This window comes from Dichotomopilus funicola (assembly GCF_033296635.1).
Source record: "Dichotomopilus funicola strain CBS 141.50 unplaced genomic scaffold C8A04scaffold_77, whole genome shotgun sequence".
NCBI lineage: Eukaryota > Fungi > Ascomycota > Sordariomycetes > Sordariales > Chaetomiaceae > Dichotomopilus > Dichotomopilus funicola.
In genome coordinates this window covers 1-15,305 of record NW_026944098.1, presented here as the reverse complement: position 1 = coordinate 15,305, position 15,305 = coordinate 1, and the positions used below count along the sequence as shown (strand labels likewise).

Below are 15,305 nucleotides of genomic sequence, written 5' to 3'. Positions count from 1 at the left end.
TGGCCGCAGGACGCTGCACGCCGATTCCTGTCAGACGGCCTCGTGCGTTTCCCCGTTTTGTTGTTTTTGTGGTACGCCAGCTACGCGAGAAACGAAGCGAGACAACTCCGGAGCAAACCAGCGGCGGGCTGACTCTTGCCACAATTTTGACCAACTGGCTTGCCTAGTCTGCTGGCTGCCCACAATTTGCTCATGCTAGGCGAGGATTGTGCGTGCTGCGGGCCTGAGGCTGAGGAGGGGGCCTACACTACACTGGACTAGGGCAATAGCACACCGGGGCCGGGTACGAGGCAAGGCGATCTGATCCCATCCACCCACTCACTTCACAGGCTCGCCGTCAGCTCCGTTGCAGTCCGAACCCGCTCGTCTGTTCCTGGCATGGTGCCTGCATACAGCCCGCAGTGCAGATGGATGGTGAGATGTGTGACCCGGTCAAGCGAGTCGACGCGAGCACACTTGCAAGTTGCAACCTGCGATCCGGGCTGGGACGCACTATCTGGGCTCTGGGCTGGTGCGTTCGGGATGGTTATGCCATGTGTGGTCAAGTCCGGTCAGACCAATGTCGGCGAGCAGACCTCATGCGAGGCCGTGGCTGAGATGTCCAACTCGGTGCCCTGTGTCTAGAGACGGAGAGCAAAGACCGTCGAGGCGGAGGCGGAGGATGGATGCAAGCAGTTCTCGGCGTCTGTATTGGGGAAGTAGGAGAGGTAGGACTATGAGGGCGTGAGTGTGGACAGTATGTTAGGCCAAGTTGTGGTGTTGACTTTGATGATCGAGCATCGACATTAAAAGGGGCCCTCAGCCATCAACAACAGAAGTCATTCACAACACCCCCACAACATCATCCTCACAGGTCTCTGGGTCTCTGGACAACCGGCTTCAACACTGACTTCAACGCTGACAACCCTGACCTGATTCCCTTTCTGCCCGCTTCTTTTCTACCGACTTGCGACTTTACCAAGTCCTTCTTCAAGCCCCTTTTCAACCCCACTTTAACCCATTCTCATCAACATCAACACAATGGGCTCCCTTGAGACTTCAGGGGTCGAGTACCCTTTCAACAACATCATCGACGCCCTTCGGCACACGGCTGCTCACACTACTGAGGGCATCGTGTCGTACTCGGCCACTACCCCTGGCGAGTCCCCTGTGGCCACTACCGTGTCGTACCGCGAGTTGCTTGAGACCGCCGAAGCCAATGCGGCTCGTCTTCAACAGACCGGCGTGTCCAAGCAGGGCTCCATCGTCCTGGTGCACTTTGACAATGCACTCGAGTCCATCGTCTGGTACTGGTCGGTTCTTTTGGCTGGCGGTGTCCCAGCCGTGACCAGCCCGGCTATGTTCAGCCAGAACGATGCGGATCGCCAGAAGCATCTCACCCACTTGTACAACACCTTCAACGGTCCTCTGTGCATCACTCGGCAAGCTTTGCTGGAGCCGTTCGAGGAGCACTCCGGCGAGAACCGCATCAGTACCATTGCCGTTGAGGACTTTGAGCTTGATGCCCCCGCGTCTAAGTCCGCTTCGTCTGCTGTTCGCCGGGCCTTCAAGCCGTCTACCTCGGACATCGTCGCCCTCATGTTGACGTCGGGCAGCAGCGGCAACGCCAAGGCTGTCCCTCTGACGCACGAACAGCTCTTTGCGGCCTTCCGCGGCAAGTCGGAAGCCGCCAACCTCCCATTCCCCGGCAGCCCGTTCCTGTCGTGGGTCAACATGGACCACGTCGCGAACTTGGTGCATTGCCACCTTTTCGCCATCGTCTCGGGTATCTCGCAGATCCAGGTCCCCGCAGCTAACGTGCTCGTCGACCCGGCGCACCTGCTCAACCTCATCAGCCGCCATCGTGTCTCGCGCACCTTTGCCCCCAACTTCCTGTTGGCCAAGCTGCGCCGTCAGCTCGAAGCCGGCAAGACCGACACCCTCGATGCGGACCTGAACCTCGAGACCCTGTTCCTTGACACTGGAGGCGAGGCCAACGTCATTGAGGTTTGCGTTGCCCTGCAGCCTCTTCTGGCCAAGTATGGTGCCCAGCCCGATGTCTTCAAGCCGTCCTTTGGCATGACCGAGACCTGCGCTGGGTGCATCTACAATGTGCAGTGCCCTAGCCGGGACCACGCGGCCAAGAGCGAGTTTGCCTCCCTCGGCCAGTGCATGCCGGGTATTGAGATGCGTGTCAGCCGTCTTGATGGCAATGGTCTGGCGGTCACGGGTGAGCGCGGTAGCCTTGAGCTTCGCGGTGAGGTCATCTTCAAGGGGTACCACAACAACCCCCAGGCCACGGCCGATGCCTTCACGCCCGATGGATGGTTCCGCACCGGCGATCTGGCCTACCTCGACGCCGACCGCTGCCTACACCTCGACGGCCGTACCAAGGAAATGGTCAACATCAACGGCGTCAAGTACCTGCCCCACGAGCTGGATGCGTCTCTCGAGCAGGCTGAGATCCCGGGCGCCACGCCCAGTTACTTCTGCTGCTTCGGCACACGCGATGCCGGCATGGACACAGAGGCTGTGGCCGTGCTCTACCTGCCTTCGTTTGACCTAAAGGATGATGCCGCGCGCTTCGAGACCCAGCGCAATATTGCCCGCGTCGTGAGCCTGCACACCCGCTCGCGGCCCCGCGTTGTGCCCCTGCGCGTGCAGGACATGCCAAAGTCGACCCTCGGCAAGCTGTCGCGGGCGAAGCTCCAGGCTGCGCTCGAGAAGGGCGTGTTTGCGGACCAGGTGTCGACCAACGAGGCCGCCATCAAGCGGTACCGCCTGGCCACGCGCTCTGAGCCCGAGACTGACGACGAGGTGGCCATTCTCGACATCGTCCGCCAGCAGCTCGAGCTGACGGCCGAAGACGACTTCGGCGTCAACGACTCGGTGCTTGCTACAGGCGCCACCTCCATGGACCTCGTGGCTATCATGCACCGCATGAACAAGCAGCTGCCCGCCCTCAACGCCCATCCCATCAAGCTCACCGACCTGCTCAACAACCCCACCATCCGCGGCCTTGCTGTTCGCATCGCCAAGATCACTGGCGCCCAGGTCGAATCAGAGGCCGACAAGAAGCCGCACGAGTATGACCCCGTCGTGACTCTCCAGCCCAACGGCTCCAAGACCCCACTCTGGCTGGTCCACCCTGGCGTCGGTGAAGTGCTGGTCTTCGTCAACCTTGCCCACCGCATCCGCGACCGTCCCGTGTATGCCTTCCGCGCAAAGGGCTTCAACGCGGCCGAGGGCGAAACTCCCTTCTCTTCGCTCGACGAGGTCTTCCAGACCTACCGCGCGGCCATCAAGAAGCGTCAGCCCCAGGGCCCCTACGCCATTGCCGGCTACTCCTTCGGCGGCATGGTCGCCTTCGAAATCGGCAAGCTTCTCGAAGCCGAAGGTGATGAAGTTGCCTACTGCGGCAGCTGGAACCTCCCGCCCCACATCAAGTTCCGCATGCGCGAGCTGCTCTGGGATGAGTGCGTCATCCATCTCTTCTACTTCGTCGGGCTCATGGACGAGGCCACTGCCTACACCCACAAGACCCAGCTGTGCGAGTTCAACCGCCAGGGCCGCCGTCTCGATGCCATTCGCTACCTGCGCCAGCACTCCGACGCTGCCCGCTGGGATGAGCTTGGCCTCAGCGAGGAGTACTACCTGCTCTGGGTTGGCCTGGCCAGCAACATGCAGGGGCTCGCCGTCGACTACGAGCCCGAGGGCAAGGTCAATGCTATGGACATCTTCGTCGCCGACCCGCTCAGCCACGTCGCCAAGAACCGCCAGGACTGGATCGAGACCCGCCTGTCAGCCTGGAAGGACTTTGTCCGCACCGAGGTGCGCTTCCACAACGTCCAGGGAGCCCACTACACCATGCTGAACCCGGAGTACGTCGCCAACTTTGCCGAGACGCTGCGCCGTGTTCTGCGCGAGCGGGGCTTGTAGGTTGATGCACACAGTGGTTAGATATCTGTTTGGCTTTGCATTTTCATGTCTTCTTCTTTTCGTAGATATTTTCCTGGCTTATTTCTTTTGTGACGCTTTGCTATTGTCTGCTGGACACTTGTCCATTCATGTAGTTATTGAAAGACTCGCCAATAGACATGTTCCTTTACTTTCAAGTATTGTGGGAATGTTATGCACCTCGTCTTCAATGCCAACTACTCTCAATCCCCGGGTGCCCATAAGCCCCAAAAGTGATATACCGTTGTCGACGGATGTAGATTTAAAAAGCACAACATATTTAGCACCTTTGGGAAGATAGAAACAGGATCCGAAAAGGAAAGAAAGTAAGAAAATGGGAAAGACCAAGAGAAAAAGAGAACGGGAAAGAAGAAATAGAGAAAAAATCTAATCTGAACGAAACAAGAAAGAAAGATACTGCGAAAGAAAAAAGAAGGAAAGAGGATACGAATGCAAGAAGAGAGAAAGAAAATGTATTAGTTATTAATTAAAAGAAAATTCAGAGACGGAGAAAAAAAAGACCCACTCCAATGAAAATCCCCGAATCAGCAACAGCAGTGACAGACAGACTTCATTACAACATGGCAAACCGCCGCGAATGTTGCCCCGCATTTAGTTCGTTTTCCTCGTTGTACGAAGTGCAGCGAAGCAAATATATTTTAGGTAACGTAATTGAATATCCTGATTAACCACAAGATAAGAAAACTAATGTATCGTCTTGCCGGTGGCTAGTACGGGTCTTGGCTGGAAAATCGAACCGAAACGCGATCGAGAACAGAAAACCTACCTAAATTAATCATCGCACAGACCAAATAAGTTAGAAAGCCGGAAGACATGGAAGCCGAAGCGTTGCCCCCCCTCCTGCGTCTTCCTACGCCTGTCCGGGGCCGCGTTTATCGGTTTCTGCGTTTTGTCACCCCAGTCCCCCATGGCAGCAGCTACTATGACCGATATGACATTGGCCTCCACTGTGGCATGATCGGCGTCGGTTATCCCAAGCCAAAGTCACTACTTGGCCTGCTGCTGTCCTGTCGCCTCATCTACAACGAAGTTGCCGCGCTCATTTACTCTCACAATCGGTTCAATATTCGGTATCACCCTACCGACCCAAACCCCTTTGGTCCTCTACATTCGCTGCCCACCACAGCGATAGCGGCGCTGACACACCTCACCGTCACACTTAACGAGGCTTGCTGTTACCAGAGCGATACCTTCGACTCGTACTAGTAGTGCTGCCTGCATGGCCCCAATCCTCTTCCTGGATTGCAACAATCTATGGCACGCATTCACAAGCACCCCGACTATCATCAATCACCGTTGCTTACACGGTCATCGACGCCCGATCACGGAATTAATCACCGAAATCATCAGAAGGACGGCGACGGGTTGTTTGCGGCGCGAGAGTTGGTTGACAAATGGCAGTTGGCAGCGTCACATCTTTCCCACATCACCGCCGGCCGCCTCACGCTAGGGTTAGTTTGCGACATAGACCCAAGTCACCCCCAGGCACTTGAAGCTACTTCGCTCATCACTACACCGCTTCGTCTACTTCCCCAGCTCCGGGATTGCCAAATCCGTCTCGGTAATGCACCAGACCCTGGGCTCCAGAGGATTGCTGGAGAAGCTGCCTTGCACGTGTGTAGACTCTCTCTCCCGCGTTACGAGTCCGCCGCAGTGCAGCTTCCACTGCCGCACTCTACCTCGCAACTATGCTTTATGGCTCTCCCACGGGAGCTACGCATCTGTATCTTGGAGTGCACCGACCTCGTAGCTCCCGGCAGAGAAGTTACATGGAGTCGGCAGGACCAGCGATACGTCATGCATCGCTTCCATGGAAAAGTACTCTCCGATAATCTGCACCTACGCCCATTCGTCCAGTGCTGGGAACAGCCAGACGACACGGTTCGCCCCAACGGCTGTTTTTGTCGTCGTTACCATGCCTCGTTTACGCAACTGTGCAGATGTTGGGCTCCGCCAGGACCGACGCTATTTTTGATCTGTCGCACATGGTGTCAGGACGCCCAGTTCATCTTCTTCACGCGGAATCGGTTTGTCGTGCACGACTACCTGGACCACCCCTCTTGGGCAGCGCCGTATTTGCCGCTCACGAAGCCCGAGGTGGATGTGGAAACGGACGCAGTGGAGCTTCGGGAGCCATTAGACCAAGCCAACGAGCCAGGTATCCCGAGTGGTTCTACCACCACTGTTGGTAGTTGCGACTATCCATACCGCCGTCTTGCCGCGTCGCAATTCCTCCGAGACGTGGTTCCAGTCCATTGCCTCATCTATCTCCGTTTCGTTGAGCTCGTCTTCCCGCCATATCTCGCGTCTACTTGGCCCCAAGATCAGCACCCAGCCATTCAGGATTGGCGCGCTACCATCGACTGGCTACGAGATAGGATCAACGGCGCCGCGCTTACCATCCGCCTTGTGACAGTAAAGCGTGGCGTGTTCAGCCCGGACGTATACCACAAAGTTATTTCACGATCCGACGCTGACCACATCCATGATGCCCAGATGACGCTAGTGCGGTCCCTAAAGCCGTTGGCAACCTCTGGAGTTTCTCGGGTGTATATCCGTCTCAGCTTTCCCTGGGATATGACACCGAATCTTTTCGGTCGGAACAATCACTACTTGCAGATTATGCAGTGGGCAAAAAAGCGAAACGCGGAAGCCGAACAATCTGTCCTCAGGGTGAAATTTCAAGAACTATATTCAAAATCGAAAGAGCCTACGGAATCCTACTGGTGGCATCGATATCACGGGCTGTACTAGTGTCGTTGTTCATAGATTCAAACTTGCTCGATTGCGTTATACGCTTTGCTTGGATCATGGGGATTCTGGAGGTGGCACGATATCGTCCTCAGCATGGTGTCTCTGGTTGTGTGTAATTATTCATCATTGTTCTCTCGGCTGCTGAGGTAATGATGTCGGCACTGGGATGGCCTTCGGGTGGGTATTGCGTTGCCCAGTGCGTTGTTTGTAATGGATAGGTACCTAGCCTTGCGTGGAGATGGATCTCGGCAAAAAATTATGCCATGTACAGTCCTATACCCTACCAAGAAGGGGGGCCGTTGGATCTCGAAGTGTGGAAAAGCTACTCACCCAACCTGCCGCCCTGCATTACCGCCACCATCAGCAGAGTGATTTCCATGACCATGTCCGTCGTCTTGGAAGTCACTTTCCAGACCCTTCAGGGCCCGCCTGGCCACTGTGTTCTCAAGCTCTATGACCGTTGATTTGGTTCCTGCTTGCGTGACGTTCGCAAGGACAAGCCCGCACCACACACACGAAAAAACGAAGTAACGTTCGAGGCGTTTGTCAGAGGGGGAATGATGCCAGCGTTCCTCCGCTATCGAAAGGAAAGAAACGAGACCGAGACGTTCCCCGTCAGAGCCCCGGAGTTTCTCGACGAGCCCGATCGCGCCGAAGGTCTCGCCAAGTACGAGGCCGCACTCTAGCAAGACTATGAGCACTTTGAATGCGAGACCGAGACCTATTACCGACTCGCCGATCACCAAGGTACGCTGGTCCCGCACATCCGCGCCCATGTCAGTCTATCGGCCACCAAGCTCCCGACCATCATACCACAGGAAGTAGCGCCCTACTTTGAAGTGAGAGGTATCCTTCTGGAACGGATCGACGGATATTGTCTAGACGACCTGATGCTCGGCCCCCCACCACCAAACCTAAGGACATGGCATCACATTATCCAGTCGGCCGTCGATACGGCGTATGAGATTAACAAACGTGGTGTCATCATGGAAGACTGCGCGCCGCGCAACGTGGTTGTGGACAAGGAGTCACAGACGCCGCGGATCGTCGATCTTGCACAATGCATGTTCCGGGAGGAGATGGTGAGCTATTGGTGCCAGTCAGGGTGGGACGAGGACGAGGATTGGGATCCGGATGTCGAGTACTGGGAGGAAGTAAGTACTATGAGTAACCCAGGAGCGATTGGGGCGGTTATGGCGAATCGTATACAGAGGAAGATGGGGGTGAAGATGGATTTCAGGTATCCGGACTGGAATGCGATTATTGCTGGGATAAAGCTGAGAAAAGAAGAGGCAGCCGCAGGAGGAACGGGAAACCCCTAGACACCGAGGCGTTGGGGGTGGAGGAAAAGTACGACTGAATGGTTCGTCTGCCGAATCATCTCGGGATTTAGAGCATTCATAGTTGTCGCAAGCGTCGATCACAAGACGTTTGCAGTGAGGATGGGAAACTCAGTAGTAACAAATTAATACACTGCCGTCGCTTCTGGTCTAATTAAGGGGAATATCGCTGCTCTAAAACGATACTTCCTTTGGCCGTTTAATAGGTCCAGTCAGGTTGCTTGATTGAGCCATCAATTATTATCGCGAGTCTTTTTGTCGTGACCAGGGAATGAGTCGATTGATTGCGGTGGTTCCATGGCCTTGAACCCTGTCTAAGCTGTCTTGGTGATAATTACGCCGCAACCTGGAATCTCTGCCGTCGCCCCATCCCTTCGTTGGGTCCCCTCACTGTTGCCTACGTACCTTTATATTTCCCCATCACGCATTTCCATTTCTGCTGACACCCTCGTGCATCTTCGAATGTGCGCAGTTTCTACTCATAATATTCATACTCTAATTATCCAAAGTGCCCCACTTTTGTCATTCACGCGATCTGTCCTGTGTTGGATGATGGAACTGTTCCCCGATCTCATGAAGCTGATGGGCGGGCTATCTTCGTGCAGGCTTTATTGGAATGCAGCTTCAGGGCCCCGATTTGTATTCATTAAGCATCATGTGAGTGCAGTCCATGTCCGCATTCCCCCTTCGCTCATTGCGCCGTGGCGCGGATTATTTCAAACGCTGTGCCGCAGAGTTGGGACAGTCCGCCCAAAAATGGCCATCAGCGACGGCGAATCAGCCAGCAAGTCGCACTAATAAACTGAGGGCGCGGCCCAGCATACTACGCCGGCGCTTGCTGGTTCGGTGAAAATCCCGAGGGTTTTGTCACTAACCCTCGCTCTTACACCCATGACCGACGGATTGTCATGAGGCAGGATTGCCCCATTTCCAGCACACAGAGGGGCTGCGCAGTGCTGCAGCGCCGCTCAGTAAGGGCAACGCCGCTGTTGGGAGCGTGGTGCGCGGCGCTGTCTCCTAGCCTCCATGAGACGTCATGATACATAAGTGTTCTCATTCTCCTTGGCAGAACGTTAGAATCAATCCGATGAATGTCTCGTTTGCTGGCGTCGATAATACTGCACGATGAAGTGGTTTGACGATTTCCGGCAACGACACGCTAACGGCCGTGTGGCCGAGTGGTGGGAAAAGATCAGTCCTTACTTGCCCCCCATCAACTTCGTCACGGTGCATTATGCCTACTTTATTTTCGTTTCGCTCTTTTTCGCCCTTGTGTTTTGGGGAAGTGGGTCACCGAGCAGCCTCAACATTGGTTTTATGGACAGTCTCTTTCTCAGCACATCCGCACTCACGTCAACGGGGTTAAACACCATCAATGTCAGCCAGATGTCGCTCGGCCAACAAATTGTGATCTTTCTCTCCATGCTTCTCGGGCATCCAATCCTCATGTCGTTATGGACTCTCCTATTCCGACGGCACGTGTTTGAGAAGCGATTTCGGGCCGTCGTCAAGGCCGAACGAGAGAGAAAGATGCGGGTCGGGTCCTCGATGGGATTGACGGCCGGCTTCTCCGAGCTGTTGGCTCTGGCCCGGCTCAAGTCACTCAGCAAATCCAAGTCCAAGGGCAATGCGACCCAGCTTCCTGGTCTTGGGACACGCATCCCAGCCATCCAAGCGCCACCACCAGACCCTGTACCGAAACGAGAGCCCGAGCCCGAGCCGGACATGGAGTCGGGGCTCGCGCCAATACGAGAAGGGCAACTTGCTCGTACGCCTGGAGCGCGCAGCGTCACTTTTGCGGAACCACCCCGAGCAGACACCGATACGGAAGCCGGCGATGGAGGCCTCGAGTTCCAAAACTTCCTCGAACAGAAGAGGAAAAACGTTGGGCGCAACGGAGAGTTCTTTGACTTGACCCTCACGGAGCGCGAGTATCTCGGTGGCGTGGAATACCGAGCAGTCGAGGTGCTGGTGATCACGGTCGCCTTGTACTACGTTCTATGGCAGCTTCTCGGCGCTCTGGCGCTTGGGTCGTGGCTGGCAGTAAACGCTCCCGAGATTTCGGCCGTGAACCAACAAAATTCATGGTGGTCTGGCATTTTCATGTCGGTTTCGGGATTCAGCGGCTGCGGCTTGACCTTGCTGGATGCCGGTATGTCGGCATTCCAATCCGGTTACTATTTTGTCCTCATCGTCCTGTCGCTTGTCATTCTCGCTGGCAGTCAGGCTTCCCCAATTTTCCTGCGGTTCATCACCTGGGTACTCTCCCGAGTGCTTCGTTTTTCCACCAACGACGAAAACCACGCTGTGTGGAAGGAGACGTTCGACTTCATCCTGCGTTACCCTCGCCGTGTGTACATCGGCATGTTTCCGGCCCGCCCGACATGGACCCTGACTGTTTGGCTGGGCGGTTTCGTGATCGTGGATTGGATCATGTTTTTCTTGCTGAATCTCGGAAACGAGAAGATTGAGAGCATCCCTCCGAGCCCGCGCGTCATGGACGGTTTTTTTCAGTCTGTTTGTAAGTACCAACCCATTATGGACGCCAAACCGTCAGAGTGTTACTAACTTGTTAGCCAACCTGACTGCTGGCTTTGCCGTCGTGTCGGTCTCGACCGTGTATTTCGGTCTGCAGGTACTATGGCTGATAAAAGTTTACGCATCGGCCTACCCGACCTCGATCACGGTCCGTGGTTCCAACGTTTACGAGGAACGGTCCTTGGGTATTTACGCCGGAGACGACCCGGTAGATAGCGATGACGAAGATGATGAGAAGAAGGACAAGCGAGGTCCGATGGGTGCCGGCGGTCTCTTTGTCACACCAGGGCCGTCCGCACGAACACCGTTACCATCGAGTCCTATGTCGGCGACCTCTAACAGCTCGCGTCTTTCGCGGCTGTCCCAGGTGTCCCGGGGTGGAATTGACAGGATTGTCGGCTTCGGTCGCGAAGGAGGAGCCATCCTTGGTCGCCAGCTCCAGCGACGCATGACCGGTTTCCAGGGTGTCGGTGTTGCGAGACAACCGCAAAGGAAACGAATCAACATGCCCCAGACAACGCAGTCTACACCGCACTCGTCGGTCACCAGCAGCACCGCGAGTGTGGAATCTCTCGAAGAGCACCAACCCACCAGTCAAGACCTTGTCTCTCAGCATGTCCGAAGCCAGCTCTCCCACGATGTTTGGTGGATTGCCTTGGCCTGGTTCCTCATCACCATCATTGAGACAGGCCATACGTTGGAGGACCCCGCTACCTTCAGCCTGTTCAACATTCTCTTTGAGATTGTCTCGGCGTATGCCAACAATGGCATCTCGATCGGTCTCCCACACGCATCGTACAGTTTCAGTGGGGACTGGCGGGGCGGGAGCAAGTTTATCTTGATTCTTGTCATGTTGCGTGGCCGTCATCGCGACCTGCCTGTTGCCTTGGACCGAGCCGTTAAGTTGCCAAGCCCAGAATTGGACGAGCAGGAAGACGACGACGCGGAGATCCGCCGTATGGTGAGCAAAACGCCACGATTGGGAGTGTTGAGCCCGTCCATGACCTCGCCGAGTCTAATTCGGCGGTTTGAGCCGATGTAAAGGGGGGCAACGGAGTTCAAAAGCAAATACTTAAGATTGGGTAAATAATAGTTACGATTCAGAATGTGTTCACAATAATCCTTGATGGAAAACCCTGGAGATCGTCCACGAGGAATCAATTCAACGTACTGAAGATTTGTTGTTGTTGCTGAAGCCGACACCCCAGATGCCAATGTCATATAAAGACACGTTAAGTTAGGTCTAATATGTAAAGTATTACCTATAGAGCGGTTAGAAGAAGAGAGAAGAGAGAAGAGAGAAGAGAGAAGAGAGAAGAGAGAAGAGAGAAGAGAGAAGAGAGAAGAGAGAAGAGAGAAGAGAGAAGAGAAATAAAATGATCGTCAAGCACCCACTGTGTGGTACTACCCCCTCCTCCCTGTTCATTAATGTACTGAAGAGGAATCCCGAGAGGGCCAAAATGGTCTCGGAAATTATGAAACACCTTGACTTCACTGACCGACCTCAGTAAATGGTATCGTTAAGGTTGTTAACATTGTAAGACTTCCTTAGGGCATTTGTCCATTAATTATAATTGCCACAGTTCAAGGAAGGTTAAATTTCGCTTGTGCTCGGCAGCCCTCGATTTCCAACAAAGCATTGTGGGTAATTAATACCTTTATTGATCCATCGAGGGCCAGCTTAGCTAATTACTAGGCCTGCTACTGCGGGATGTCAATGTCTAGTAATTACAGTACAGTAGAAATATCCTCATATTTCCCACTAATGTTGCCAGACTAGAGCTGAACCATTGTCCCATTCCATCAACGAATTCTCATATCTGCGCATTTGCCCTCCTCAAATTTCTCCCCGTCCATGCACCCATAAACAAAGGCTTCGCCGACGAACGTATAGTTTCCCTGCCCGCCGTTCGGGTCCTGTCTCAACACCAAGGGCTGCCTGCCCCCTTTCACCAAGACCAACACATCCCCGACTTCAGTCCGTTCCGGCAACAGCATCAACGACCCATCTGCGCCCCGACCTAGCCGCCGTTCATACACATGCTCTAGCAACCCTGCGAATGCGCTGTACTCCCCCCACGTCTTCATCAAGTACCCGACAAATGCCAACGGCCGCAATAAACTATCGGCGTGCCATTTCCGCAGTCGGAAAATTGACTTGAGACTAGCTCGCCAAGCATAAAACAACCTGGCCGTCTCCGTCTTGCCGCCCCCAGCCGCCATGGTCCCGGTGCACAAGGTCTGCCAATATATGGCCAACGGATCATACCCACCCTGTTCGTCTTCCCCATCCCGTTCCCGTACCGCGACACCCCCGGCACGAACCCTCGATTTCCTCCCTTCTTTGGCGAGTTCCTCCCAGTCCCGAAATGTTCCGAGATGGGGGATGACGGCTGACAGCTCCCAATAAACGTGCGAAAAGTAGGAAAACACCTGACCGAGGGCGGACAGCCGCTCAGCAATGGTGTCACCACGTTTAATGATGGGATTGTCCTCGCTGTGGCGCTGCAGACGATGAAGAACCGGGGCAAGGCGTAGTACCGGGGTGTGTTCATGGCCCGCGAGGAGGAGTGCGTGGTCGAGGAAACGGGGGACAGAAGGGGTGTGGCGGCTGGCATGGGTTTCTCGGATAACACCACGAGCGTCGTACATAAGGAGGAAAGGGCCGTTACCGGTGTTACTCCAGTCCGGGACCCAGGAGGGGTGGGATTGAGTTGGCGTGGGAGTGCTGGCACCGAGGAGGTCGAGACTGGAGGATTGGAGAAGCAGTTGGCGCGCAGTGTGACGGTAAACTTCGGTCTCAGAGAGGCGGTAGTCACCTTCAATCCCGAGCGGGTTGTCTGCTTGGCCTTCGTTCTTGATCATGCCAAGGAGGGCGTAGACCTTGTCTCGAGAATCTGACGCTAGTCGGAAGCGACACCGGACCAAGAGCTCGAAGAGCCTGGACACGAGTGCTGCGGTGGGCTGAGGGTCGGCTGGGCTTTCAAGGGGCGAGAGTATCCGCTTTCGCAGGGCCCTCATCGACAAATACGGAACGACGATGGGATCGAGGATTATTCCAACTAACGTAGGGTTCCATATGCCGACGGCGAGACCGTGGTCGATGGCAGCGCAGAAGCGTTCCCAGTTCATGGAAAAAGTACCCGTCACAACCACGACCTCGGAGGCAAGCAGCACTTCTTGGACCGTCCAGGTGCGGTGCCACCAGTCGGCAGACGCGAGATGCAGAATGCTAACATCGTCCTTGAATCGGTCAAAATTGGGGCTTTCGATCCGCTCGGCGCTTAGCAACGACGGCAGCGAGTAGTTGGAGCCATTCGCGGCGTTGCCTTGTTCTCGAGACTCTGCTTCCGTTGCTAACACTTCCATCATGCTGTATGCTTGCTCTGTAAAGGGGTGCCGGGCGTTTCCGAACCACACAACAGTACGCGCCGCATTTCGATAGATGTCTCCCATGATGGAGACCTGATGGTTCCTCTCTGATGTCTTGCCCGCGGATACCTTGCCCTGATCGATGCAAACCGCATCAACCCAAAGGGTATAAGGTTGGTCTATTTTTCGCAAGTTCAGAAGCGCAGCCCGCAGGTTGGTAGTGACCATTAAAGTATCTCCGTTTACTTGGATGGGCGTAGTAACAGACGCGTCGCCCCAAACGTAACTTAACGCGTCATACTTCCCATGGCAGTCGTCCAAACAGTGCTCCGTAAGGGTGCACGCAATATCGTCTTGGCGGGATCCTGGGAGGAGTTCCAGCAGGCGAAATGCCTTGCGGTCTTGTTTCAGGGTCTCGTAGATGTAGGTTTTGCCGACTACGTCATTTTCAGTACGGTCCTAGTTCCCATTGTCAGTAGTGTCGTTGAGAAATATTGTTATGTGACCAGGACTACAAACCGAAGGACCCTCGGGTGGGTCAAGATTGAGCAAATTCTTCCCGAGAATGAAACTCTCGAAGGTGTCCTCCACCTGACCCCAGATGCGCCGCGACATATTTGCTTCTTGTTGAACAACTAGCCAATGCCTTGGGGCGATGAGAAATGAAGAAGAGGTGATGATGAAACCAAATGGGGCGGGGGCTGACAGCCAATACCGATATGGAAAATGCAACACTGGACACGTGATCATGTTCATGTGTATTCCCGTTTGACGACGAGCATTTCATCAAGGAAGATTGTACCAGTGGCTACTGTAGGAGTGATGATATAGACAGTCGTAGCGCACTATTCCGAGCAAATGCCTTCGACACAATGGTCGACGCGAGTTGGTGCGGGAGGAACGCTGGCCGGGTAGAGAATTAATGGCGGAGTAATTAGCCCGGCCATTCGAGGCCCCGGGAACATGGCTATCTGGGAAAGTGTCTGTATTTGCTAGGCGTGCGTGCACAGGGCTATCGACCTGACCTGGCTGGCAGCGACTGCTAAAGACGCCCTCTTACAATTCTGTACCTGATCCTATAATTGGATGGGAGCGACGCTTTATGGGAGAAGATTTGCCTCGAATCTCGAATCACAAGATGACAGCGGTAAATGAACCACAGTTAATACCTCACACTACAATGGGGGCGCTAAGGGTTGACACACAATTCCTCTGATGAACTTTGATGAAACTATATGCGAAGTGTACTAACGTTTTAATCGACAGGGTTAGGGTTAGGGTTAGGGTTAGGTTAGGGTTAGGGTTAGGGTTAGGGTTAGGGTTAGGGTTAGGGTTAGGGTTAGG

The 15,305-nt window shown here is 54.7% G+C and overlaps 6 protein-coding genes across 6 annotated transcripts; 5 read left to right on the top strand and 1 right to left on the bottom strand.

Annotated features, from left to right (window-relative positions):
- Positions 1-1,020: 1,020 nt before the first annotated feature.
- On the top strand, positions 1,021-3,918 carry C8A04DRAFT_31966 (uncharacterized protein; the record flags this gene model as incomplete). The annotated part of the gene is made up of 1 exon (XM_062781931.1): positions 1,021-3,918. The coding sequence occupies one exon, from the start codon at positions 1,021-1,023 to the stop codon at positions 3,916-3,918; it is 2,898 nt and encodes a 965-aa protein (XP_062633842.1).
- An 852-nt stretch (positions 3,919-4,770) lies between these two features.
- On the top strand, positions 4,771-5,163 carry C8A04DRAFT_31965 (uncharacterized protein; the record flags this gene model as incomplete). Its single annotated transcript, XM_062781930.1, has 1 exon — positions 4,771-5,163. One exon carries the CDS (start codon positions 4,771-4,773, stop codon positions 5,161-5,163), a length of 393 nt encoding a protein of 130 aa, XP_062633841.1.
- A 48-nt stretch (positions 5,164-5,211) lies between these two features.
- Positions 5,212-6,711, top strand: C8A04DRAFT_39847 (uncharacterized protein; the record flags this gene model as incomplete). Its single annotated transcript, XM_062784736.1, has 1 exon — positions 5,212-6,711. The coding sequence occupies one exon, from the start codon at positions 5,212-5,214 to the stop codon at positions 6,709-6,711; it is 1,500 nt and encodes a 499-aa protein (XP_062633840.1).
- Positions 6,712-6,974: 263 nt separating this feature from the next.
- On the top strand, positions 6,975-8,033 carry C8A04DRAFT_39846 (uncharacterized protein; the record flags this gene model as incomplete). Its single annotated transcript, XM_062784735.1, has 3 exons — positions 6,975-7,151; positions 7,206-7,368; positions 7,402-8,033. 3 exons carry the CDS (start codon positions 6,975-6,977, stop codon positions 8,031-8,033), a joined length of 972 nt encoding a protein of 323 aa, XP_062633839.1.
- Positions 8,034-9,176: 1,143 nt separating this feature from the next.
- Positions 9,177-11,631, top strand: C8A04DRAFT_14888 (cation transport protein-domain-containing protein; the record flags this gene model as incomplete). Its single annotated transcript, XM_062778277.1, has 2 exons — positions 9,177-10,572; positions 10,628-11,631. The coding sequence occupies 2 exons, from the start codon at positions 9,177-9,179 to the stop codon at positions 11,629-11,631; spliced, it is 2,400 nt and encodes a 799-aa protein (XP_062633838.1).
- Positions 11,632-12,392: 761 nt separating this feature from the next.
- Positions 12,393-14,576, bottom strand: C8A04DRAFT_31963 (heterokaryon incompatibility protein-domain-containing protein; the record flags this gene model as incomplete). The annotated part of the gene is made up of 2 exons (XM_062781929.1): positions 12,393-14,420; positions 14,481-14,576. 2 exons carry the CDS (start codon positions 14,574-14,576, stop codon positions 12,393-12,395), a joined length of 2,124 nt encoding a protein of 707 aa, XP_062633837.1.
- Positions 14,577-15,305: the final 729 nt, after the last annotated feature.